General features: G+C 42.1%; 1 protein-coding gene across 2 annotated transcripts in view; it reads left to right on the plus strand.

Moving 5' to 3' along the window:
• Window positions 1-25,776, plus strand: part of LOC116981161 (sporulation-specific protein 15-like) — a 247,845-nt gene extending 222,069 nt beyond the window's left edge. Inside the window, exons 19-24 of one of the 2 annotated variants that reach the window (XM_033033964.1) lie at window positions 11,066-11,191; window positions 15,621-15,798; window positions 19,146-19,214; window positions 23,565-23,639; window positions 23,733-23,751; window positions 25,098-25,776. In XM_033033964.1, coding sequence (XP_032889855.1) covers window positions 11,066-11,191; window positions 15,621-15,798; window positions 19,146-19,214; window positions 23,565-23,639; window positions 23,733-23,751; window positions 25,098-25,131 — 501 coding nt within the window. In that variant the 3' untranslated portion in view covers window positions 25,132-25,776. Of the gene's footprint in view, window positions 1-11,065; window positions 11,192-12,277; window positions 12,359-15,620; window positions 15,799-19,145; window positions 19,215-23,564; window positions 23,640-23,732; window positions 23,752-25,097 lie in introns of those variants that run through there. The other variant, XM_033033965.1, reaches the window with a different exon arrangement.
• Window positions 25,777-26,111: the final 335 nt, after the last annotated feature.

Here is a 26,111-nt window from a genome sequence, read left to right on the forward strand (position 1 = left end):
GCTGCTAACTTCAATACCTGGAGCACAGTCCCAATAGCCTAGATGTGGTGTCACAATGCATAATATCACTTAGCTCTTCAAATCCTATTGCAGCTCCATCCCTCACCTACCAAACAAGCTCTATCAAGATGTGCTCAGGCCCTAACAAGGTGCTCATGACCCCACCACATACAATACAATACAATTCAATTTATTGTCATTTGGACCCCTTGAGGTCCAAACGAAATGTCGTTTCTGCAGCCATACATTACAAACAAATAGACCCAAGACACAACATAATTTACATAAACATCCATCACATTGCTGCGATGGAAGGCCAAAAAAACTTATCTCTCCACTGCACTCTCCCCCCCGATGTCAGAGTCAAAGTCAAAGCCCCCGGCCCCACATCCACCTGCCCTACTGCCATTCCAAATCAAAGCTTGCACACATTGCCTGCTACACAACTGTGGCAGTTACATCACCCTCTAATGCACTTTGGTCTCTTCTACAGGGCACAATCAGATTCAGATTCAGATTCAACTTTAATTGTCATTGTCCGTGTACAGTACAGAGACAACGAAATGCATTTAGCATCTCCCTGGAAGAGCGACATAGCATATGATTTGAATAAATATTTACATTAGCATATATACAGACATAGTGTTTTTCCTGTGGGAGGAGTGTCCGGGGGGGGGGGGGGGGGGTGATTGGCAGTCACCGAGGTACGTTGTTGAGTAGAGTGACAGCCGCCGGGAAGAAGCTGTTCCTGGACCTGCTGGTCCGGCAACGGAGAGACCTGTAGCGCCTCCCGGATGGTAGGAGGGTAAACAGTCCATGGTTGGGGTGAGAGCAGTCCTTGGCGATGCTGAGCGCCCTCCGCAGACAACGCTTGCTTTGGACAGACTCAATGGAGGGGAGCGAGGAACCGGTGATGCGTTGGGCAATTTTCACCACCCTCTGCAATGCCTTCCGGTCGGAGACAGAGCAGTTGCCATACCATACTGTGATACAGTTGGTAAGGATGCTCTCGATGGTGCAGCGGTAGAAGTTCACCAGGATCTGAGGAGACAGATGGACCTTCTTCAGTCTCCTCAGGAAGAAGAGACGCTGGTGAGCCTTCCTGATCAGAGTTGAGGTATTGTGGGTCCAAGAGAGGTCATCGGAGATGTTAACACCCAGGAACCTGAAGCTAGAAACACGTTCCACCTCCGTCCCGTTAATGTGGATTGGGGTGTGCGTGCCGCCCCTGGACTTCCTGAAGTCTACAATGAGCTCCTTGGTCTTCTTGGAGTTAAGGGCCAGGTTGTTGTCAGCGCTCCATGCTGCTAAGTGCTGGACCTCCTCCCTGTAGGCCGACTCATCGTTGTTGCTGATGAGGCCAATCACCGTTGTATCATCTGCATACTTGATGATGGTGTTAGTACCATGTACAGGTGTGCAGTCATAGGTGAAGAGGGAGTAGAGGAGGGGGCTCAGCCAAACTCTTCACCCATGCTTTAGCTGCTGTTATGTCTCAACTTATTCAGTTTTCTGAGTCCAATTCCCAAAAGTCACTAACACGAACATGCTTCACAATATTTCTGTAAAAGGATTGAACATGTCTATTTTTATTGATGATCAGGAGCCAAATAGTTATATAACCATGTAGAAAGGGACTGCAGATGCTAGTAGATATCATAGTGTTGGAGTAACTCAGTGGGTATGGCAGCATCTCTGGAGAAAAATGATGGGTGACGTTTCGCTTCGGGACCCTAATTCAGACGGTTCCAACCCAAAATATCACCCATTCTTTAATGGAGATGCTGCCAGAACTGCTGAGTTACCGCAGCACTTTGTGTCTATCTTAGTTATAAAACAACATTTGTTTTGTTACTATGATTATATAGTAACAATTATAACGATTAAGTAAATGAACACACCACCATGTGGCATGAAATTGTTGATGTTACAGGTATCACTGTTGGAGAATACAACAGGTTATTTTTTTTGTAGGGTGGTCTCATCCAGAAACATTTGCGAATTGGGGAGGGGTCTAACGTAGGACAGGACGTGAAAACATTTTGGCAAATAGGGGCTGGCCCATAGTTGCAACTATAACTTTCTCTTAAAAATCAAAAAGGATATCATATATGAGGTGCCCCACATGAAGTGAAGTTGTTTCAAAGTGCTCTACAGGCAATCAAATAGTTTGGTAATGTAGTCACTGTTGAAGCAGCATTGCATGCAGCAGGCCATGTAATAATATCTATTTTTATGCCATTGATTGGGAGGGTTATATTAGTCGAGATCCCTGCTGATAACTCCCCTGTTCTTTGAATTATGCTATGGGATCACTTACATCCACCTTAGTGAAGGGATTATCTGAAAGACAACACCTTTGACCATGCATCTTTTCCTCAGTACTGCACTGTAGTGGCAGCTTCGATTTTTACACTGTACTTCTGTGACTTGAACTCTCTTTCTATCAGGGAAACAAGAGTGTTCCTAATTGATGCAGCTATTTGCTGTAACAAGATGCCAATGTCAAGTTTGATACCACGAAGTACAGAGTACAAAGCACAGCCAGCAGCAGCTGTTATATTATGAGCTACAGCTCACAGGAATTGACAATTGTGCCCTGAAGTGTGGTTTGCTATATTGGAGCTATTGCTAACATCAGGAGTTGCAATAGAAGAATCTGATCCCACCTCCCACCCCAAGCATGCCTGAGTTATTTTAATAAGACCCCAGCAGGAATCAACATGCAGCCTAGGACTAATTAAACAGGTCCATGCAATTCACTACCCTCCACCTAATGGATGCAATCAAATCTGTAGGACAAAATGTGCATTTGAACTGGTCCAGAAGGTCTTAGTTGCCAAAAAGTATCTTTTGGATTGGAGATTTTGAGTAAATTGTAATGACAAAACGCTATGAACTTAAGTTCAAAGCATCTTGATATTCTGGGTATGGTTAGTAATTTTCAATGTGATGATTATGCGTGATATACTATCATTGGCAGAGATTATTAAAAATACAGCTTTTAACAGTCTTCACATTTGCTGCCATTTTGTGTTTCTTCCTGATTAACTTCTGGTATAACTTGCACAAGAGTAGAAACGAAGAGGGTTGCCAGAAAATTAATTAAAATAGGTTACTTCATTACTTCAGCTGAAATTTAAACTCACACTTCAAACAGACTCATCAATAACACATGTTATACCTCGAAGCCACAATTTTTTACATTCCCCTGATCTTTTTAACCTGTCAATTACACAGAGAGTTTACTGCATGGGGTGAATATTATGAACATTTTCACCAGGTTCATTATGTGTAAACCAGAAAATAAGTTTAGATGATTACTCAGTGAGCTATTTGTGGATAAAATTGGATAATGTTGAAAACGTGATTGCTCCACACACATCTGGTCGAGATGTAGACTGCGCGGGAAGTTTGTGCTTAATATTCTGATTTCAGCCACCAGCTGGTGCTGGTGATTCCCATTGCAATCCGTACAGCACCCAATTTTGTGAAGGTCGAGACAATTTCAGATCAACTGGTACATATTCTTAAAGCACAAAAAAAACACAAATGCTGGAATAACTCAGCAGGTCAGGCAGCATATGTGGAGGATATGGATGGGTGATATTTTGGGTTGGGACCTTACTTCAGACTTAAAGCAGAAGATAGACACATAAAGCTGGAGTAACTCAGTGGGACAGGCATCATCTCTGGAGAGAAGGGATGGGTGACGTTTCTGGACGAGACCCTTCACGGTTGTATCTGAGTGAATTAACCTAAGGGTCTCTGCAGCTTGATAAATGACAGAAAATGGACAAATACATTTCCTTATTTTCCAAGGTAACTTTGCAGGACTAGGTTGATTAGTTGGAGAAGAGATGCACTCTACTTAAAGATGGTCAGAAGGCTATACAGATCACCTGCTGAAACAGCAGTGGGAAGAAAGGCCTTGGAGGTAATTTCCTGGATTCCATAGACCTACACGGAGTACCACAAAACATTTCAGTCACACCATCGTAACAAACAAACTGCTGGAAGAACCCAGCAGGTCAGGCAGCATCTGTGCAGGCAAATGGACAGATGATGCTTCAGGTCAGGACCTTTTCCTTGAGCCTGAAGAAGGGTCCCGACCTGAAACGGCATACATCCAACTCCCTCCACTGATGACCCATTGAGTTCATTCATCAGAATGCTTGGTTTCACTGAAAATTGCAACAACTGTAGTCTCTTCTGTCTACAATAACCTCACATTTGTGCTGAAGCCTTATGAATGCATAGTCAAACGTCATGTTCCACCAATGCCTGAGTCCTTCATGGAATACACCTCCGAAACTCAACTACTAACATCTCTACCATGTAAGACTGGGACCTAACATTCATGGTTCCACCCTCACTCACTTCATACTCCTTCAAACCCACACATCACAGCTTGCAAACACTGCCAGCTACTCCACCATTGTTGACACACAGCACAAACACATTGTACATGCTCACTAACATCCAACCCTTTCTCTTAAAGGAGAAGGTGGTAGGAAACTGGTACCAGCACCAGAAAAGCACATTGAGACTCCTACGATAAAACCCTCTGGGGGGTACAAGCAGGAACCCACCCTAGGCCAGCCCACATACCAGGGAACAAAAACTGACACATTTGTTTTTTTGCAAACAATCAAGGTGATGCCCTTGCCTGAAGGGTGTCCTATAGACAAAAGCTGATGCACAACAAAATGTTTCATGTCCTATCAGACCTAATAATAGCCATGTCCAGGTTGTTTTGCATCACTCCTGAAATGGTACCTGCGAGTTGTACTTGTAGTTCTGGCATGGAAATCGCCTGGAAGCATGTGGAGTGTGTAAAGCCTCATGAAAGAGTACAGAACTATCTAAACCCAAGGCTTCACCATCTGCACCACCAAGGAATCCCATCTGCTCTGGCATGAAAATAATGAACTGCAGTTCAGCACTTGTGACTCCAATCATAAACATATTGGCGCAAAGTGCTGGGGTAACTCAGCATGACAGGCAGCATCTCTGGAGAATGTGGATAGGCGACATTTCGGGTTAGGACCCTTCTTCAATTTGAAGAAGGAATTCAACCAAAAATGTCACCTCTCCACGTTCTCCAGAGAAGCTGCCCGACCCGCTGAGTTACTCTAGCATTTTGTGTCTTTTGGGTATACCAGCATCTGTGGTTCCTTGTATGTCCATAAACATATGGCAGCAGCTACGCTCTCTAACACCAGCATCACTTCAACTCTACACACTGATTGACTGCTCTTAATACTTCCATTGTGCAAATGCACACATACAATACACCCATCCAAACCAAGGGTGGTGTGCAGCTGAATTTTGTGGTGTTTAATTTTGACTGGGACTAATTTTGAACCTTGACACTGAAAAGACTGGATGAACTATGACAAACTTTATGTTCACTAATTAATGTCACACGAGCCTGACCTCACCAGATTTCACAAGGTCAGCCTCAGTCTGTGCGTGGAGTGAGTAATGTGCTCTGACTAGCTTGTGAATTTTTTGGGTTGTAAGCAAAACAGAGTGCCTTGTTTATATTTTTATATGTCTCCCAGTATAGTCATTGTCATTGTTCAAGTAGATGAGCAAATTACCACAGTGCTCAGAGTTTTAGAGCTTAGAGTTTAGAGATACAATGCAGAAACAGGCCCTCCGAGTCCGCACCGACCAGCAATCTCCATACATTAGCACTATCCTCTACACTAGGGACAATTTACAATTTTTACTGAAGCTAATTAACCTATAAACCGGTATGTCTTTGGATTGTGGGAGGAAACTGGAGCACCCGGGGAAAACCCACGCTGTCACGGGGAGAATGTACAAACACCGTACAGACAACACCCATAGTCAGGATCGAATCCGGGTGCCTGGTGCTGTAGGGCAGTAACTCCCTCGCTCCATCACCGTGCTGCCCAGTGGCTTACAGTCTGTTTATTTCAGGGCTACTAAATTGAAAATAGACTTTTTTTCAGAGAGAAACACATAATTTTTCAAAACTCTTTAGATTCTGGAGTAGTTCCTGAGGATTGGAGGGTAGCTAATGTAACCCCACTTTTTAAAAAGGGAGGGAGAGAGAAAATGGGGAATTACAGACCAGTTAGTCTAACATCAGTAGTGGGGAAACTGCTAGAATCAGTTATTAAAGATGGGATAGCAGCACATTTGGAAAGTGGTGAAATCATTGGACAAAGTCAGCATGGATTTATGAAAGGTAAATCATGTCTGACGAATCTTATAAAAATTTTCGAGGATGTAACTAGTATAGTGGATAAGGGAGAACCAGTGGATGTGTTATATCTGGACTTTCAGAAGGCTTTCGACAAGGTCCCACATAAGGGATTAGTATGCAAACTTAAAGCACACGGTATTGGGGGTACAGTATTGATGTGGATAGAGAACTGGCTGGCAGACAGGAAGCAAAGAGTAGGAGTAAACGGGTCCTTTTCCGAATGGCAGGCAGTGACTAGTGGGGTACCGCAAGGCTCAGTGCTGGGACCCCAGCTATTTACAATATATATTAATGATCTGGATGAGGGAATTGAATGCAACATCTCCAAGTTTGCGGATGACACGAAGCTGGGGGGCAGTGTTAGCTGTGAGGTGGATGCTAGGAGGCTGCAAGGTGACTTGGATAGGCTGGGTGAGTGGGCAAATGCATGGCAGATGCAGTATAATGTGGATAAATGTGAGGTTATCCACTTTGGTGGCAAAAACAGGAAAGTAGACTATTATCTGAATGGTGGCCGATTAGGAAAGGGGGAGATGCAACGAGACCTGGGTGTCATGGTACACCAGTCATTGAAAGTAGGCATGCAGGTGCAGCAGGCAGTGAAGAAGGCGAATGATATGTTAGCATTCATAGCAAAAGGATTTGAGTAGGGAGCAGGGAGGTTCTACTGCAGTTGTACAGGGTCTTGGTGAGACCACACCTGGAGTATTGCGTACAGTTTTGGTCTCCTAATCTGAGGAAATACATTCTTGCCATAGAGGGAGTACACAGAAGGTTCACCAGACTGATTCCTGGGATGTCAGCACTTTCATATGAAGAAAGACTGGATAGACTCGGCTTGTACTCGCTAGAATTTAGAAGATTGAGGGGGGATCTTATAGAAACTTACAAAATTCTTAAGGGGTTGGACAGGCTAGATGCAGGAAGATTGTTCCCGATGTTGGGGAAGTCCAGAACAAGGGGTCACAGTTTAAGGATAAGGGGGAAATCTTTTAGGACCGAGATGAGGAAAACATTTTTCACACAGAGAGTGGTGAATCTCTGGAATTCTCTGCCACAGAAGGTAGTTGAGGCCAGTTCATTGGCTATATTTAAGAGGGAGTTAGATGTGACCCTTGTGGCTAAAGGGATCAGGGGGTATGGAAAGAAGGCAGGTACAGGATACTGAGTTGGGTGATCAGCCATGATCATATTGAATGGCGGTGCAGGCTCGAAGGGCCGAATGGCTTACTCCTGCACCTATTTTCTATGTTTCTATGTTTCTATGTTTCTATAATCCATTTCCAAGTAGTTTCACATTAGGCTTCAAATTCAAGAGTCGTTCTCTGTTGTGAGCTGTAGAAATCACGCTTGAAGAACATCAAATGCTATTGTTCCCCATGTAATGCACTTTTTGGAAATTAGACCATATTGTTATAAGGATTAACCAACATCGGTCCTTCCTGAAATAATCCCAACCTAAAATGTCACCTGTTCATTCTCTCCACAGATGCTGCCTGATTTGCTGAGTTACTCCAGCACTTTGTGTTTTGCTCAAGATTCCAGAATCTGCAGTTGCTTGAGTCTCAGGAAATAATTATGCTATCTTTGTGCGAAATTGGTCTGGGACACTGCTAATGTACATCTGTATACTTGTATTCCATCATTTACACCTCCCCATCCTCTCCAATTCCCCTATTTGCCTGCTCTCTGTTTTCCACGGATCGCCAGCGCCTCAACCTCTCTAATGGGGGCTGCAATCGCTTCCACTACTATTCCAAGGCTATTCACAGGCAACAAACTATCCCACAAACCGGCATAGATCCCAATAAGCTTCCAATGAAACATCCCCACTTGCTATGTTCATCACTAGAGTTTATAGCGGCAGGTATAAACGCTGCCTCACAGTGCCTAGAGACCCAATCCTGACCTCTGATGCTGTCTGTGTGGAGTTTGCACATTCTCCCTGTGACCAAGTGGGTTTACCCACTGCGTCCGCGCCCAGCAGCGATCCACATACATTAGCACTATCCTACACAATAGGGACAATCAAAGCCAATTAAGCTACAAACCTGTACGTCTTTAGTGAGTTAATTCAAGGGTCTCTGCAAGGGAGGAAACCAGAGCACCCGGAGGAAGTCCACGTGGTCACAGGGAGTATGTCCAAACTCTGTATAGACAGCAAGGCTAGTCAGGATCGAACTTGGAAATCTGACACTGAAAGGCAGCAACTCTACCGCTGCACCACCGTGCTGATGTGGTGGGCGCAGTTTATCCAAGTTATTAGTGGAATGGCATGCTGGTACCTGTATACTAATTCAGTTTACTAATATAATCACAAAATCCTCCTTTCTAAAAAGAAACGTATTTTGATTTAAGTAACCTTTAAGTAACCTATTTGTACAAACCCATAATATTCCTGTAAGCTCAGAACAGTTCTTCTATGTACTAAGATCAAGCATACTTCAGGTCTTTCATTTCATATAAATAGAAAGATCATTTTTCTAGATTAATAAAGAAGAATACTATAAACCAGGGGCCTATCAATAAGCTGTGCACTAATTAACAGGTACAACTGGCTCCTATGAATAGGCACTGATGCAGGGATTCAGTAGTCCATTTGACCTCAATTTTTTGGGAGGAGATCTGAAAGACAGCCATTCGTGTCACCCTTGTATACAAAACTGAAGCGCTACAGCAGTCAGGAGATACTTCTTTTCCAAACCATGCCTGCTCGAACATTCCTCAAGGAATTATTTGTCTTTGAATTAACTTCCTCACGGCCAATATAACATTAGCATCTTCCTGTTATATTGCTGTTGGGGCCATTTTCTTCTCACAGAGTGATTTGAGTTTTGGAAATGTTTTAGATTTTTGGGAATCACCTTTATTTAAAGCCCCTTTAATCCTTGAGTAGGAGTGAGAGTCAGATTATTAATCAGAACTGATAGTTAATGATTCACATTTCCTTTTGCACAGACAGAGGTTATTCAGCACACAGGCTCTCAGAGCAAGTCCATCATTCCTCCATGTACTTTCTATCTAACATTTTCTATCTCACATGTTGTAATGTAAGAGTCTGACTTTACTGTGATTCTCCCACCACCCTCCTACACTAGGGATAATTTGCAGTACCTAATCAACCTGCAACCAGTGTGTCTTTGGGATGTGAAAGGAAACCAGACAACCAGGTGAAACCCATGCAGTCGCAGAGAGACTCCACATGCAAGCTCCACACAGGCAGTAATGTAGGTCAAAATTGGACCTGAGTCACCAGACCTGTGAGGCAGAAGTACTGTGCACTGCACCACCATCCAAACAATATGGAGTGAGGAAATAAATTACAGCACCTTTCCAATAGTGCCCCATTGAATCTCTCTAAATACAGGCCATCTGTTTTTTGCCTGAAATTTGTAGTCAACATTGGAAAAAGTTGCCAGACCGATTGGACATTTGAAGCAAACTTACTGATGCAAATTTATTTTCTGGAACTTTGCATGAGTACGCTAGATCACACTTCTGAAGCCTATACAACTGGGAGGGTTGTTTGAGAGGGTGTAGATGAGCTCTCCTTCTCTGCCACTGACCCCTCTCCCACTAAGACAATGATCGCAAGAGGTCACACCAAAGGATTGGCCTCCAACCCATTGTTGATTCCTTCATTGCAGTTTACAGGAGGGAAGGCTTCACAATGAACATCCACGAGACAAAGGTCCTTCACCAACTTGCTCCTGCCACACTCGGTACCTCGACAAGATCCACCACTAGTCTCCGGAACACTTCCTTTATCACATTAGCCCCCTTCAGTAAGGGCAGACATTCTGATGAGATAGGCAAATGAATTGTCTGTGTCCTTACCCAGGCTAACAACCCCAGCATTGAGGCTGTGATCATGCTCAGCCAACTTTTAGGGCTACCCATTTTGCATGCCCAATAGCTTATAACAATTCCACTACTCCAAGCACCATCACTAGCAAGATATTTCCAGGACAGAGAAAAGACCAATGATTTTCTCCAAAACATCTTTGAAAAAGTGTAAGATCCTCATCAATACATGGGAATCCCTGACCCAAGACTGCTCAATCAGCTGGAGAAACGACCAGGAAAGTAGCACGCACTGAGTGTCTCCAGTGAGCATGTGTGGAAGCCAAATACAGACACTGGGAGAAGCATACATTGTCCAGGTAATCGACCCACCCTCCCCATCAAGCACTACTTGCCCCACCCTGTGACATTCTGCAGATCCTGCACACATCTCATCAGTCACCTCAAAATACATGGAGCTTTAGAGGAACAAAGTCTTCTTTGACCATGAAGATGTAGCAAAGAGATCGGAGATTTACGTGGTCTGTAGAATTCTAGTTCTAATGAGAAACAGATTAGCCTGGGGTTGTTTCTCTTCAGCCAAGGAGACTTTGGGGTGATTTAATTGGTTTACAAAATGATGAACGGCATTGACACAACCTATTTCCTTCAGTAGAGAGAGACTGAGCAGGAGATATAGATGTGTTAATTGAGGGAGAGTTCAAAGGAACCTAAGGGGGAATTGGTGGTCAAGTGACCCTCACCAAATTCAAAAGGTACCTGAATGACCACTTGAAGAGACCACTCAAGAAACAAGATCTAGGAAACAGGATGAACCCGAATAGGCCTTTTTAGGCAGCATGAGCACAAAGGGGTAACTGACCTACTTGTAGATTTCTGTGAACCTACGACGTAGTTACAACATGGAGAATACACGGGAAAACAAGAAATCTGCCAACTTGCTTTTACTTTTGCCTCTGCTTTTGTGTTTAGTCATTGCCCAACATTGACAATTGATTCTCCCTCTTCTAACGTTTGTAGGAGGATGAAGTGGAGACAATGATGATGGGATATCTAGGCTTCAATGAGAGGCACATTTCAAAAACACTGGTGATGGAATATATTCTGAATCTGATTCTAACTAATTCTGAGCCAATGTTTAAGAAGGTAAGGACATATAGGCATGTCTAAATCCTGCATATTTATGGCTGCCTCCAGTAATGTAACAAAACATACAGTATTCATAAAATCACTGGGTACAAAAAACTCAATGAATTGTATTTCTCACATCTGTAAATCTGGTGTACATATTGTGTGTAGAAGAGTAGACCATTTAATGTTTTCTTTACATAATGAAGCACATTCCAAATGTGTTTACATCTTGACAGAATTAGGGCAGCACAGTGGTGCACCTGGTAGTACTGCTGCCTCACAGCGCCAGAGAACTGAGCCTGGACCTGATCTCTCAGGTGTTGTCTGTGTGGAGTTTGCACATTCTCCCTGTGTGGATTTCCTCTGGGTGCACTGGTTTCCTCCCACATCCCAAAGATGTAAGGGTTTGTAGGTTAATTGGCTTCCGCAAAATTGCCCATCATAAAAGTGGGATATCAAAGAGCTACTGTGAACAGTATGGTCGGCATTGACTCAGTGGGCCGAAGGGACTGTTTCCATGCTGTATTTCAAAGCTAAACTAAAATTATCCTTGTAACCAAAATCTTCATCATTAATTGATGTGCTTCAGTCATCTGGCTTGCTCTTTTATTACCACACTTGATTAATATAAATAAAGCTCTCCCTTATTATATAATCTCATCTCTCCACCACCACCACACTTACCCCATTCCATGAAAACATTTAATTCAAGAAAGCAGGAGATTGGATTGCAGATTGTGCCATGTTGTTTCAAAGGAAATGTTAGCAGAAACTACGTTTAAAGTGGATGGAAACTGAATCAATCAGTAGCTTCAAAGACTTCTTAGACAGGCAGTGGAGAAAGAATAATTCACTGGGTTTAGAATAGGGAATGTGTCTGACTAGATTGTTTCACTTTGTGTTACTGTCACCGTGGATTCGATGGGATGAATGGTCATTTGTCCATAACAATTCTTTCAATGTGATTATCAAAGAGCTTGAAATTCTAGATGTTGAAAAAATGTCTTCACTTAACAGTGGAAATCAGAAATAGAGCCTATTAATATAAAATAGTCACTACCTGAAAGAGTATAATGTTCAGGAAAAATATTTTTTACTCAGATCATGGAAGCTACTACCATGAAGATGACAGAGACAAATTGAATGAATTAAAGATGCCAGACATAAATGCAGACATAAAAGGTAAAGTAGGATTTGCCAAATGTAGGAGAAAATAATACAAGGAATATTAAAAGGTTTAGGTGTAAAGGAGACTTCGGTAGAATATATGTGCTGACCCAAAACTTTTGGACAAATTGCATGTTTCTTTGCAATAAACAGTATGGCAATCCCATGTAAGTGGTTTTCATTTTAAGGATGGAATTGGCTGTTACTGAGGTACAGTTTGATTCCATTTCCACTGCGAAATCCCAACAAGTTTTGATGAGATTAAGGAGGAGTAAAGTTGTGTCTAGGATATATTTTGCTTCAGTTACACATTGTACCAGTCCATGTATTATTTCCACTTTGCATCTGCTATTGGAATTCCTCTTCCAGTTATCCCACATGGATATGCAGGAAGCAGTGGGATATGGATCATGAGCAAGCAGAGAAGATTAGTTTATCTTGGTGGCATGTGTTGGGTGGACACTGTGGGCAGAAGGGACTGTTCCTGTGTCCTGCTGCTCTATGGTCTACGTTCTAATGATGTTGTCCGAGCTGCATTATATGGTGATCCATGTACTGTCTGCACAATCCCTCTCTCTCAGTGTAGGGGCTCATGCTTCTTCTGTCTCTCTGCTGAGATCAGTTACATACCTCTGTCTCCCTGACTCAATGTTCTGATTCTCACTTCATTGGCTGGCATTTAGTTCCTCATTTTACTCAAGTCAATCGTTTACAGAGAAACACCGTGCTTCACAATGCCTATTTACCTCCTGGTTGTCGCTTGCTAACAAGAAAAGTTATTTTTCAAAAACAGGTGGATCGACAACTCAATCTAGAAATATAATTAAAAAAGAAACCAGCAAGAGACGAAGACCCTGGATTGTAATGGTTCTAACAATTCTCTTGACACACCTTCCTCTGCTTCCAATCCTCTTTTGCAGCAAACACTGTTACACTATTACATTATGGGTTCCTGATAATATATTGCTCAGTATCTGCTGGCTTTATTGCACGCCCTATTACAATTATGACAATTATTAACAACTTAGTATACCGATGTTTCTTGTGCTGGGTGCATGGATGAGGTGAGCATATGCACATGATGTGCAGCTTATGTGAACATTGTAGTTGGGCTTGCTTCACATTTTACTCTACCGGTTTCCTTAGTTCCTTTCCTCTACTTCAAATAGAGTGATAGTCATAGGGTCATAGAGTACAGAGACAAGCCCATCGGCCCAACTTGTCCATGCCAACCAAGTTATTCCCAGTTGCAAATGTTTGCCCCATATCCCTCAAAACCTTTCCTATCCATGAATATGACCATGTGTATACATCCACATTTATTTTAAATGCTGCTATTGTTCCTGTCTCAACCACTTCTCGTTCAATGTACATACCACACCTTCTGTGAAAAAGTTGCCACTTAGGTCCCTATTTAATGTTTTCCTTCTCATCTGTTTAACCCTTTTAACGTATTTAGGGCAGCACGGTGCAGTCTTACAGCGCCAGAGACCAGAGTACTTTCCTGAATACAGGTGCTATTTGTACGGAGTTTGTACTTTCTCTCCATGACCACATGGGTTTTCTCCGGGTGTTCCAGTTCCCTTCCACACTCTAAAGACGTACAAGTCTGTAGATTAATTGGCTTTGGTAAATTGTCCCTGGTGTGTAGGATAGTGCTAGAGTACAGGCATTGCTGGTTGGCACGGATTTGGTGGGCCGAAGGTCCTGTTTCCGTGCTGTATCTTTAAACTAAACTGAACTAAATTAAAACTCATGTACTTTAGTTCTTGACTCCCCTAACCAGGGCATTGGACAAAGGTGATCAGAGTTCAGAAGAGAATTTGGGTGGGGAAAGGGGTGAGAGGAAGGAGGCCTTGGAGAATGAAGGTAAGCAATTCCGGCAAGCATCATGTTCTGGCACCACACTAGGATTATCATGTTGTCCCATGAATAGCTAATGATAGATGTTACCAGGACAACGTGGTCCAAGTTCTCCTTTAGTGTTCCAAATAAAAAGGAAAGTGTAAGTGAATAATTTTATCCAGTGCTCCTGGTGCAGAAATCACATCAATGAGTAAGTGTGATTTGCGCTCAGTTGAATTACTGAAGTAACATGAAACGTGGACATTTCCTGTCATTATTTTCAATTGCATTACACGGAAAAATACAGCATTGTGCAATTGAATTTTTGGAAGAATTACTTGAATATCTTGAGTGGGGCTGGAGCCCATGTCTTTCACGTTCAATTAAAAGTGAACCCTCAACCAAGGCCAACACTTAACAATCAGTTGCATCTTTGCTAACATTAAATTAAAGCAGCATTTAGTTTCTTGTCAATAAAGACCTTCGCAAACGGTAGTGTGCACATTTGAAGCACTGTTTTATTTGACTGAAGAGTCAGAGTCAATGGCAGAATCTGAGTTTACGTTAGTTTAGTTTATTATTGTCACTTACATAGAAACATAGAAATTAGGTGCAGGAGTAGGCCATTCGGCCCTTCGAGCCTGCACCGCCATTCAATATGATCATGGCTGATCATCCAACTCAGTATCCCGTACCTGCCTTCTCTCCATACCCTCTGATCCCCTTAGCCACAAGGGCCACATCTAACTCCCTTATACTGAGGTACTGTGGAAAGCCTTTGTTTGTATTCTATCCAGTCAAAGAAAAGACTATACATGATTACAATCAAGCCATCCACAGTGCACAGATAAAGGATAATGGGTACAACATTTAGTGCAAGATTAAGTCCGATCAAGTCCTATTAAAGATAGTTCAGGACTCCTATGAGTTAGATCATAGGTCTGGACAAGACTGTCAGATTAACATCAGGTGTAGATCTCAAACAACAACCATATCCATCATTGTTTTTAAATGGGAAAATAGAATTAACAAGATCAGGGGAAGTGTTAATTTTTAGAACTAAAAATAAATTGTGTTTATAAATAAATTAGCAAAGCATTATCAGAAATAGGACTGTCAGATTCCAAAGGTCAGGCAGGGCAAAGGATTATGAAGAGCCTCTCTTAACTGCTAAGCTACCAGAACACCCCAGATTGTTTTGTTCAGCCTCATTTAATAATTAGCCCAGGCATTATCAAAGAATTTCAGAACATTCTGAAAGAGCATGGATTCCAAAGCCAAGATAATTTGAATTGAAACAAAGTGGAGATTAAATGCAATTTAAGCATTTTAACACCTTAAATGAATAGAGTAATTTTTGTTTTAATTTGCACTTTAAAGCATGATTAATGAGATTTCATTATTTTATGAATACTACCTGTGCATTCCTCAGTTTGAAGCCAATCTTCTGCAGCATTCTGGAACTGAGCCTGGTTATCTAACAAGTGCAGAATTTGCACTGGCTATTGAAAAAATAGCACCACTCTGCAACACAAAAGTGAGCCAAGTCTTGGCTGAACAATCCATTGCCAACAAGCAAAGTGCTTCAATTTCACTATCGAATGCAGCGCGTATCCTGCAAAATCAATTTGCTGCTATCGTGCAATCGCTAACTTGTAAAATAATCACCGATGTTGGTTGTTAACTTTATGGATCTTTCATCTTTACACATGTCCTTCAGAATTACAATAAAGCAGTTCAGGAGAAATATTAATTGGTCTCAATTCTCAGTACAAAGATGTTTGACTGCCAGCTTCCCAAGCATTGTCTTGTAAATGGGTTTTGGGTATTCAGATTAATTAATGTACAACTGTCTGACTACTGGGAAATATTTCTTAAGTACAACAATAATTATTGCTCCCAGAAGCCCTTGTGGATTTTCTTAAATGATTCTACTTGGAAATGCGTGTATATTTTGAGAAATATGTTAATGTTCTTTCACAATAACAATTAGGAACAAAATTAAAACACTAAATCTCAGTGTGAAAAATATACATCTTCTAGATGCGCTGGGACACATCCTCAGTGATGTGATCTGGGGTCATCGGGTGTTTCAGGTCTCACAACATCAGACACCCTCGCCCAGGCGACCCAGCCGGGGTTGATCAGGCCCGACTTGTGTCCCAGCAGCAACCACCCACGGATCAGCCATCTTAATAACTACTCTGCAGGGGATGGGAGACTCTAGTGCGTGCAGGGACTGGGCTCTGTGGCGTGAGTCCTGGCCAGTCTCCTCCTGCGTCTCACCAGGTTCAAGGCCTGTGCGTTGCACCTCTTTCTCCTTCTCCGAGCATTTCATTCTTGCCTGATGGATTTTTAGGCCACGGTGGTTCATTAGGCCTTTCCATAGCTTTATTGGGTGTCTTTCTCATGAAAGACACAGACTGGGGTGCTAACCCAGCCTGTCCCGGGTGCTGTCTTTCCGTGCCGTCAACTGTCTCTCTAGTAGTCACCAAACTATTCTTGGTTGTCACGCAGTCTATTCCTAGATGCCACTGGCTGAGCCAGACTTCAGTGTGAAAAATATACATCTTCTAGTTGCGCTGGGACGCATCCTCTGTGATGTGACCTGGGGTCATCGGGTGTTTCGGGTCTCACAACATCAGACACCCTCACCCAGGCGACCCAGCCGGGGTTGATCAGTCAATAAGTAAGTCAATGAACTATTATGTGAGTGCTGATTTGTTATTTAATAGCAGATTGCAAAAGCCTGGTAAAGCCCTGGTTTATATTTATTGCTGGTGGTAAACTCAGATCTACCTTACAATAAGAGTTGCTAGCTATTGGTCTCTGTAGACCAATGCTGTGAATACTGTGAATAATTGTAGACACAAGGAACTGCAGATGCTGGTTTACAACAAACAGAAAGACACAATGTGCTGGAGTAACTCAGCGGGTCAGACAGCGTCTCTGGAGACAAGGATCGGTGACGTTTTGGTTGAGACCCTGGTTGAGACTTCACACAGGATGGTTTAGTTAGAAATCTAGCTTGTAGTGACCTGATCATGGATCAAGATGATTCACGTGAGTTTGAATCCCACCATGGTGGTTGGAGAATTCAAATTAAGGTGATTAGAAAGACAACTAGAATTTAAAATATCAGTAATAGTAGCCACTAAACGACCAGATTATTTGAAAAGCTAATTTGATTCACTCCGAGGAATGAAATCTATGATCTTAAACTGGCAATAGGAGATTCCGGACCCCATCTATGTGGTTTATCCTTAATTTGCCTCCACAACTCAGGGGCAACTAAGGATGGACATAAATGCTGGTATTGTCAATGATGTTCACACATTTTTAAAGAATACATAGAAACAAATCTGCTCCTAATGCTGAGGTCAGCTGATAACGTTTGAATCTGTTTTAAGTGAAGATGAATACTCTCTTGTGCATTAACAGTTGTACAAGATATTTTTGGGAACCAGCTTCGATCCAGATGCTGTTAAAATATAAATTGGCCAAAGCTGAGTCTGACACGCTTCCCTCACCCTTCCCCCTGGTCACTGGAGACGCCAGGAACAGACAGTCTCCTTTAAAGGACACCAGCTCCAAACTAGTCAAATAAAGATGATGGCCTCACATGCAGTGCTGCTGCACTCTGACCATCCTCCAGCCTCTCACCAGCCCCGCACCCCACCTCAATGAGTAATCTTCAAGTCTCCAGACCCCAATTCTGCCCTTAAGCTTCACCTGCCCAGTTTCATATGTTTGTCAGAAAGATGGACTCCCTTGGGAATCAGCTGCCAACATTGTGCTTTATGATTGGGGACTGGGTACCTGTGAGTTTGTGGCTCTGCTAAGATTAGTGGGAAGATCTTCCCTCAATGCAAGGCACATAAAACTCCATTGCAAGTCTACCATCCATTAAATGCAGGGATTGGTGATTAGCCGGGATTAGCAGAATCAATCCCCAAAACCCCGAGAGACTAAGGTTGGGTTTCAATCAAATCGAATTAGTTCTTAAGCAAGAATCTTTATTGCGTACCACCCCCCACATATATGAACATCAACACAGGAATTTAAATTTGATCTTGCTCATATTTAATTTGCTCATATTTAGATCTGTATGCAGATACAAATGTAACTCCATTCTACAATGATTACTAAGCAGAGAGCTGGCACTGTTTGTGCACCATTGCACATTCCACTCTCAATGTGTATCTCAACACCAGCAATGTGCTCACATCATGTTTATTCGCATACAAAAAATTAGACATGTGATCGGCCAGCTTTCTACCACCAATCAGCTCCATTGGGGAGCCAAATGTAAGATATAAAAAACTTAAAGCTGTGTCCTACATCCTTCCTGTACTTTTAGCTTAATTCCCATCATGAAGTCAATGGAATAATTTTAGAGGAAGAAAATAATAATGGACACAGATGGCGAGAAGAATGCCATTGGTCATCTACCCAAGATTATCAATAACCAAGGTTATTAAATACAAACATTAGAACAAGCACAAAATGGACAAATTGGAATTCTTCATGAGTGAATTCCCAGATTCCCTAAATATTAATTCACAACCTAAATAATCTTGCATTATCAACTTGACCTGAGCGAGTAAGTGTTATAAATTGAAAATCAGCATATGTGCATTGGGATTGGAAAGTTGGATTTAAAAAATGGAATTACTAAAATTTCACAGCATTTTAGCCAGCTCTCTAGACCTGGAATACAAAAGTAATGCCGCAGGAGCAATGAAGAAAGATCAAGCACAACAATCCATCAGATATGGTCATTACTTTCACAGGGAACGTTTGGGATTCCTTTGTACGCCACTTTGATAACCAGAGATAAAAGAGGAACAATACTTTGCTTTAGTCTCGTGGCTTCCTGTATATATTCAACATAGAAGTATGCTAATATTACTTTTTTATTGGTGCATATTTAATTTTCTTAACAATGATCCACCAGAGATTACAGCATACTTGATTCTGCTACAGCAAATAGATCAGCATCAAGAACAGTTACAGACTAAACCAGGTAAGGGCAACAGTGATTTATTGTGGGAGGTAAAAGACATGATTGTACTGTGCACATTTCTATCCTCTCCCCTCTGCTGTGGAAAAAAAATGACTTTGGGTAGGAGACAATTTGAAGCAGATGATATTAGTTTGGCCACCATTCCAGAAAAGAAATCCGGAGAGATAATTACCAGTTGATTAGATGTCATCCATTTATGTTATCACCAGTTAACAAAGCTACCAACACTAGGTCTTATTGGGGTACAGATTCTGATGGATCCGCAATACCCCAATGTTCTTTGCATGACTCTTGTGGTAACAGCAAAGAGTGCTGCCAGCAATTGCCAGATCATTTTTACACTTATTAACCAGGGTCACTAGGTAACTAGGATGAGAACACCCATGGTATGATGAGCAAAGAGAACAGCACATAAGTCACTTTAAGAAACAATAAATTAAATTATTAAATATAAATATTAAGAATAAATAATAGAATACACACAATAAGAAGCTGTATTTCATTTTAATGATAAAGAAAAATTTGACTGCATGAAAATAATACTTTTATACACCAAAATTAAGTAATATCAAAAAGAACAGTATAATATAACTACAAGGTAATCCTCACTATCATCAACAGTTCTCTGGCCACTGGCACTGTTCCAACCTGTTTCAAGCATGTGGTGGTTCAGCCACTCCTGAAAAAACCTAACCTAGACCCCACCTTGCCTAGTAACTACAGACCTATTTCCAAACTGCCTTTCCTCTCAGAAGTCCTTGAAAATGTAATTCTAGACCAACTAATGCCTTATCTGCACCAAAATTCCATCCTGGAAAGTTTCCAATCAGGTTTCAGGGCCCACCACAGCACAGAGTCTGCCTTGTTGAAGGTACACAACTACCTCCTTCTTGCCATCGACTCTGGCGACTGTGCTATCCTGCTCCTTCTTGACCTCAGTGCAGCGTTTGATACAGTGGACCATACCATCCTAATTGACCGTCTCCGGTACGGGGTTGGTGTTGATGGCACTGCCCTGAGCTGGTTCGTTTCCTACCTAAAAAACAGGAGTTTCTCTACCAACATAGGTAATTCTTTCTCTTCCCCAGCTAGCCTTTTCTGCGGGGTTCCACAAGGCTCCATCCTAGGCCTCATTCTCTTCTCTCTCTACATGCTCCCCCTTGGCCAAGTCATTCAAAGGCATGGCATTTCTTTCCACTGCTATGCAGATGATACACAGCTCTATCTCCCCCTGAAACCCAACAACCGGTCTAAATTAAACAGCCTCATGCACTGTCTTGATGATTTAAAATAATGGATGGCTCAGAACTTCCTCCAACTTAACGAGAGCAAGTCTAAGATCATCCTACTCGGCCCCTCCGACCCCATCAAAACGATAACAGGCATCCTTGGAAGCCTAACCTCCTTAGTCAACCCACACGTCAAAAACCTTGGGGTGATATTTGACTCCGCATTAAAGTTTGACAAGCAAGTCAACTCTGGTAAAAGCTGGTTTCTTACAGCTTCGTACAATAGCTAAAATCAAATAATTCCTCAAATTCGACGACCTTGAAAAAATCATCCACGCATTCATCTTTTCCTGCCTTGACTACTGCAACTCCCTATACACTGGCATCAGCCAATCATCCCTGTCCCGTCTGCAATTGGTCCAAAAGGTCGCAGCAAGACCTCTGGCGGGTACCTGTAAAAGGGACCACATCACCCTGATCCTGGCCTCTCTCCACTGGCAAGCTCATCTTATTTGTTTACCCACCCATATCTAAAATCTTCTAACCAACCATTCTACCTCCAGGTCCTTCAGGTCGGCCGACTTGGGGCTACTGACTATCCCGCGGTCTAGGTTTAAGCTCAGGGGTGACTACGCTTTTGCGGTTGCAGCACCTAAACTGCGGAACAGCATCCCGCTCCTCATCTGAACTGCCCACACCATCAACTCCTTTAAGTCACGACTCAAAACCTATTTCTACTCCCAAGCGATTTTGAGCCCCTCTGATGGGGCACTGTAAACAGTTTATGTATGTATTGTTGGGTCTGTGTACTGTTGTATTTATCAAATTAGTACCTGCACTGATGTGAAGCACTTTGTTCAACGTGAGTTGTTTTTAAACGTGCTATACAAATACATTTATTATTATTATTATTATTATTATTAGCCTAGGACATGTATGCTATTAAGGATCATGCCATTAACTGTATAATTTCCCATAACATTTGACCTCCTAGAGCATATCACCTCATACTTTACCACATTAAACTCCATTTGCCATTTCTCTGCCCATACTCTAACTGATTTATATGTTGCTGTATCCTTTGACATCCTTCTTCACTGTATGTTATTCCACAGATTTTTGTGTTATCTGCAAACTTACCAATCAACTTATTTATATTTCCACACAGTACTGTACTTTTATGGATCAGCTCGCTTTAACATCCTTTGGTTTTTTGGTAAACTTATGATCAGCCCAGTTAGAAATGCTTGCATCTAATTGGCTAATAAGTAATTTGTTGCTATTCTTAAATGTTTTTTCCTGCAACATCTAATTCCTATTTATATAAACTGAAGGTCAGAGGAAATGATTTAAATCGATAGCGGACCTCCAGTGCAGAATCTGTGGGGTTTGTATGTTCTCCCGGTGCCTCTAAGGATTTGTTCCGAGTTTTCCAGTTTCCTTTCACACCTGAAAGGTGGGCAGGTTAGTAAATTAATTGCCCATAGTATAAATGGATGGTAGGAGAATTGTGCCGTTGATAATGAGCATGTGTGACAGAAAATAACATAGGGAAATAAATGGGAAGAGAATTGCTCTGGGGGCCAGCATAGACTCAGTAGGCCGAATGGCTTCTTTCTGTATCATAAGAAAATATTAAATATGACACACTGCCTTCCCTCTCTCCAGCCTAACGCAATGTAGTTGAAAATGGATTTTCAAGCAATACAAACAAAATGGTTCATCTCATAAATATTTCATTAAGAAGGCTTAAATACTTATGCAGCAATTAATACCAACAGTTCTTGTAAGTTATCTACCGTGCATTGTGGCACCACTGCAGATAGAATCCTAGCTCTCACCAACCAACATCTTCCCTGTGTCGTAAGATCAGAAGCAGGAATTTTCATTGATGATTGTGCTGTGTTCAGTCCCATTCACAACTTTTGAACATCTTTACATATCTTTCATTCATTGTTCGTTATCTCTCTACATCATCGTCTATATCTCTCGTTTCCCTTTCCCCTGACTAGTCTGAAGATGGGTCTCGACCCGAAACATCACCCATTCCTTCTCTCCTGAGATGCTGCATGTCCAGCTGAGTTACTCCAGCTTTTTGTGTCTATCTTCCTTATATCATGAAGTAGTCTAGTCTGGGTGCAATAAGACCTGATCAGGTGCTAAGCTGATTGTGTTACACAAGTGCCATGCAATGCCATTTCAAACCAGAGAAAGATGTTCAATCACATAGTCAATGTTGAATTAACCATACCAAAATCCTGGAGGATTGAGAAGGAGGGGCATGACCAGAAACCTAACTGAGTCAGCCCGATTATTTATCAAATCCAATTCTCCCATTTACAATCAGTCTGAAGGATAGTCCTGACCTGAAACGTTAGCTATCCATGTTACTCCAGAGTTGTAGCTTGACCCGCTGAGTTACTCCAGCACTTTGTGTTCACAGCATTATAAAAACTGTGGCCCCAGGAGTAGTCTGGAGATATTTGGTAGTCTTTGGCGAGCACCTCACTTCCTCACAGCCAAATTTTTCATCACCTACGAAGTGCTTATCAGGCGTTTGGTGGAATTCTCTGCATATTCTCAAATAAATGCAGCTCCACATACAAGAAAGACAACATCACATAGGTCATGCAATCCATTGGAATGTCACTCCATTCTCATCTTTAACCATTTAATCCCTTGCGACAATAGTAGCAAGTAGTTGCATCGTGTACCACCAACCTATAGAAGGACCAGGGTGGGAACACTGCCACACAAGCATCACACTCAGTCACACACCATCTTGATTTGGGAATGTATTATTTTCTTTACTTTTGCAGAGACAAAATCCTGGAACTCAACTTTGCACAGTATAATGCACTTGATGTAAAGTGGTTCGAAGGCAAATGCTCATCACCACCTTTTCAAGGCCCCTCACAATGGGCAATATCTACTTGTAAGTTACTGGATAGAGGAGTCTTTCCAGTGATATCCAGATGCCTTGAATGACTGAGACACAATTGACGGACTGTTTTCAAGAGCAATTACAATGGGTAATAACTATCTCTAGGTTGCTGGAAGTGTCTTTCCAGTGATATCCAGATGTCGTGAATGAGTAAAACACGTATTATCCTCCCTGCAGAACGGTCTTTGGAATCGACCAGAGAAGTTGTGCCAGAAGATGGACATCTCATTACCATGTCCAGCTTAAAACTACTGAAGAAGGGTTTCGGCCCGAAACGTCGCCTATTTCCTTCGCTCCATAGATGCTGCTGCACCCGCTGAGTTCCTCCAGCAATTTTGTGTACCTTGGCCAATAACATAGCCAGGTAGACTATTTTAAACTGTATGACACATCAGCAAATATCATATTATAAATCTGATATGATTCTATACATATTAATATGTTTAGTTATTATTTACCTACACAAGTTATTAATAATAGGATGGAATCAGTCCCTCACAAGACCACCATCAACTCAGATACCATCCCAGTGGAGGTCATAACAGGTCATAACCTATCCTGCATGTGACTGTCCTACCAGGTCGCTGGTCGGTGGGGACTCGGTGGGCCGAAGGGCCTGTTTCCACGCTGTATCTCTAAAGCCTAAATTGTAGAGTCTGGTCAGCCCAGACAGCAACTCTACTCCCATACCCACTGATCTTCCTTCTCCCAATACCCTGATCTTGCATCAGTCCAGCAGGTCTACGATCTAACACCAGGCCAGTATCCACCATATTCCTATCATTTAATGAGGCTACTAGAATCACCACCACATAATCACCACCACCGCCTGTCACCTGATGGCCAGCTCTACTTTGACCCCAGTTCCAATTGGGAGTAACTACTACCTTTCCCTCCTGATCCCCAGTTACACACTCAAGGGCCTGTCCGACTTGGGCGACCTAATCCACGAGTTCTGGCGAGTTTGCCCTCAACTCATACTCGCAGCATAATCGACACGAGGTCGTAGGAGGTCTTTGTAATTCTCCTTCATGCTCGAGAGTGGTCTCCGCGTACTCGAGGCCTCAGCTTGGTCGCGGCATTTTTTTCAATATGTTAAAAAAATGCCCACGAGTAAAAAAAGGTCGCCATGGAAAAAATCGATACTTTTTTTACTCGTAGGTTTAGTCATAGTAGGTTGTAGTAGGTCGTAGGAGGTCAGCATTTTAGTCATAGGTAATCGAGGGTAGTCGAAGGTAGTCAAAGGTAGTCGTAGATAGTCTTCATCATAGTCGAAGGGAGGTCGAAGGAGATCGAAGGAGGTCGTTTTCACTCTCCACTATTCGGTGTCCAATTTTCCCGAAGTTAGTCGTAGCTAGTCGAAGCTGGTCTTCAACATAGTCTAAGGAGGTCGAAGGAGGTCTTCTACATAGTCGAAGGAGGTCTTCAACATATCATTTTTTCACTCTTCTAAACTCGCCAATTAGGTCGCCCAAGTGGGACAGGCCCTTTACACCAGAAGATGTTACAAAACTACTCAGTATGGCCTTAATGGCTTGGTGCTAGACTTTCTAGACCAGTGGCAGTGTGTTCAAAGATCCACACATTACAAGTGTCTCATTGGATCAAACAAAGGGCTTTGATCAATGGACACAATTATTCTACAATTTGAATCTAAAATACAAATGAACACATCTTGGAGCACATGTTAAGATCTTACTTTTTTTTTAGGATGAAGAAGATAAAATTGGCAAAAGTACGCTAAAATCTAACAGAAAGAGGACTCTTCAAGAAGGATTTGATTTTTTTAAATCAGCTCTTTTCGACTCCACTTGTGAAAAACTGAATGTACATTGAAATTTATATTTTAATTTAGTACTTTGTCCTTTTATTCCATGTGGTTTAAACCAAGATAGTTGCTTTACAGTCATGTTTATATTTTAAAATTCATTAGTTGATAAGTTATAGGAGCATAATTAGACCATTCAGCCAATCGAGTCCACTCCGCCATTCAATCATGGCTGTGCTATTTTTCCCTCTCAATCCCATTCTTCTGCTTTCTCCCCATATCCTTTGTCACCCTTACTAATCAAGAACCTGTCAAGCTCTGACTTGGCCTCCATAGTCATCTGTGACAATAAACTCCTAGGATCATTTTAAACATACATTTCTTAACAGTTTATTCTGAATCTCAAACATTTTGGGAGTGATTTGTGATTTTCTTATGAAATTGATAATGCGGGGGTCATCTGTACCTCTAATTATTTGTTATTATTCAGGAACATATCAAGTGTAAATTGATTGATTGAATTGATTGAAAGATCATAAGATCATAAGGGATAGGTGCAGAATTAGGCCATTCAGCCCATCAAGTCTACTCCGCCATTCAATCATGGCTGATGGATCTCTCCCTCCTAACTCAATTCTCCTGCCCTCCCCATAACCTCGGACACCTGTACTAATCAAGAATCTATCTATCTCCGCCATGAAAATATGCACTCACTTGGCCTCCACAGCCTTCTGTGGCAAATAATTCTAGATTCACCACCTGCTAACTAAAGACATTTCTCCTCATCTCCTTCCTAAACGAATGTCCTTTAATTCCGAGGCTATGACCCCTAGTTCTAGACTCTCCCACTAGATACAGCATGGAAACAGTTCCTTCAGCCCACCGAGTCCACACTGACAATCAATCACCTGTTCATACTAGTTCCATGTTATCCCAGTTTTGCATTCACTCTCTAC

The sequence above is a fragment of the Amblyraja radiata genome, chromosome 15, assembly GCF_010909765.2.
Source record: "Amblyraja radiata isolate CabotCenter1 chromosome 15, sAmbRad1.1.pri, whole genome shotgun sequence".
In the NCBI taxonomy this organism is placed as follows: Eukaryota; Metazoa; Chordata; class Chondrichthyes; order Rajiformes; family Rajidae; genus Amblyraja; species Amblyraja radiata.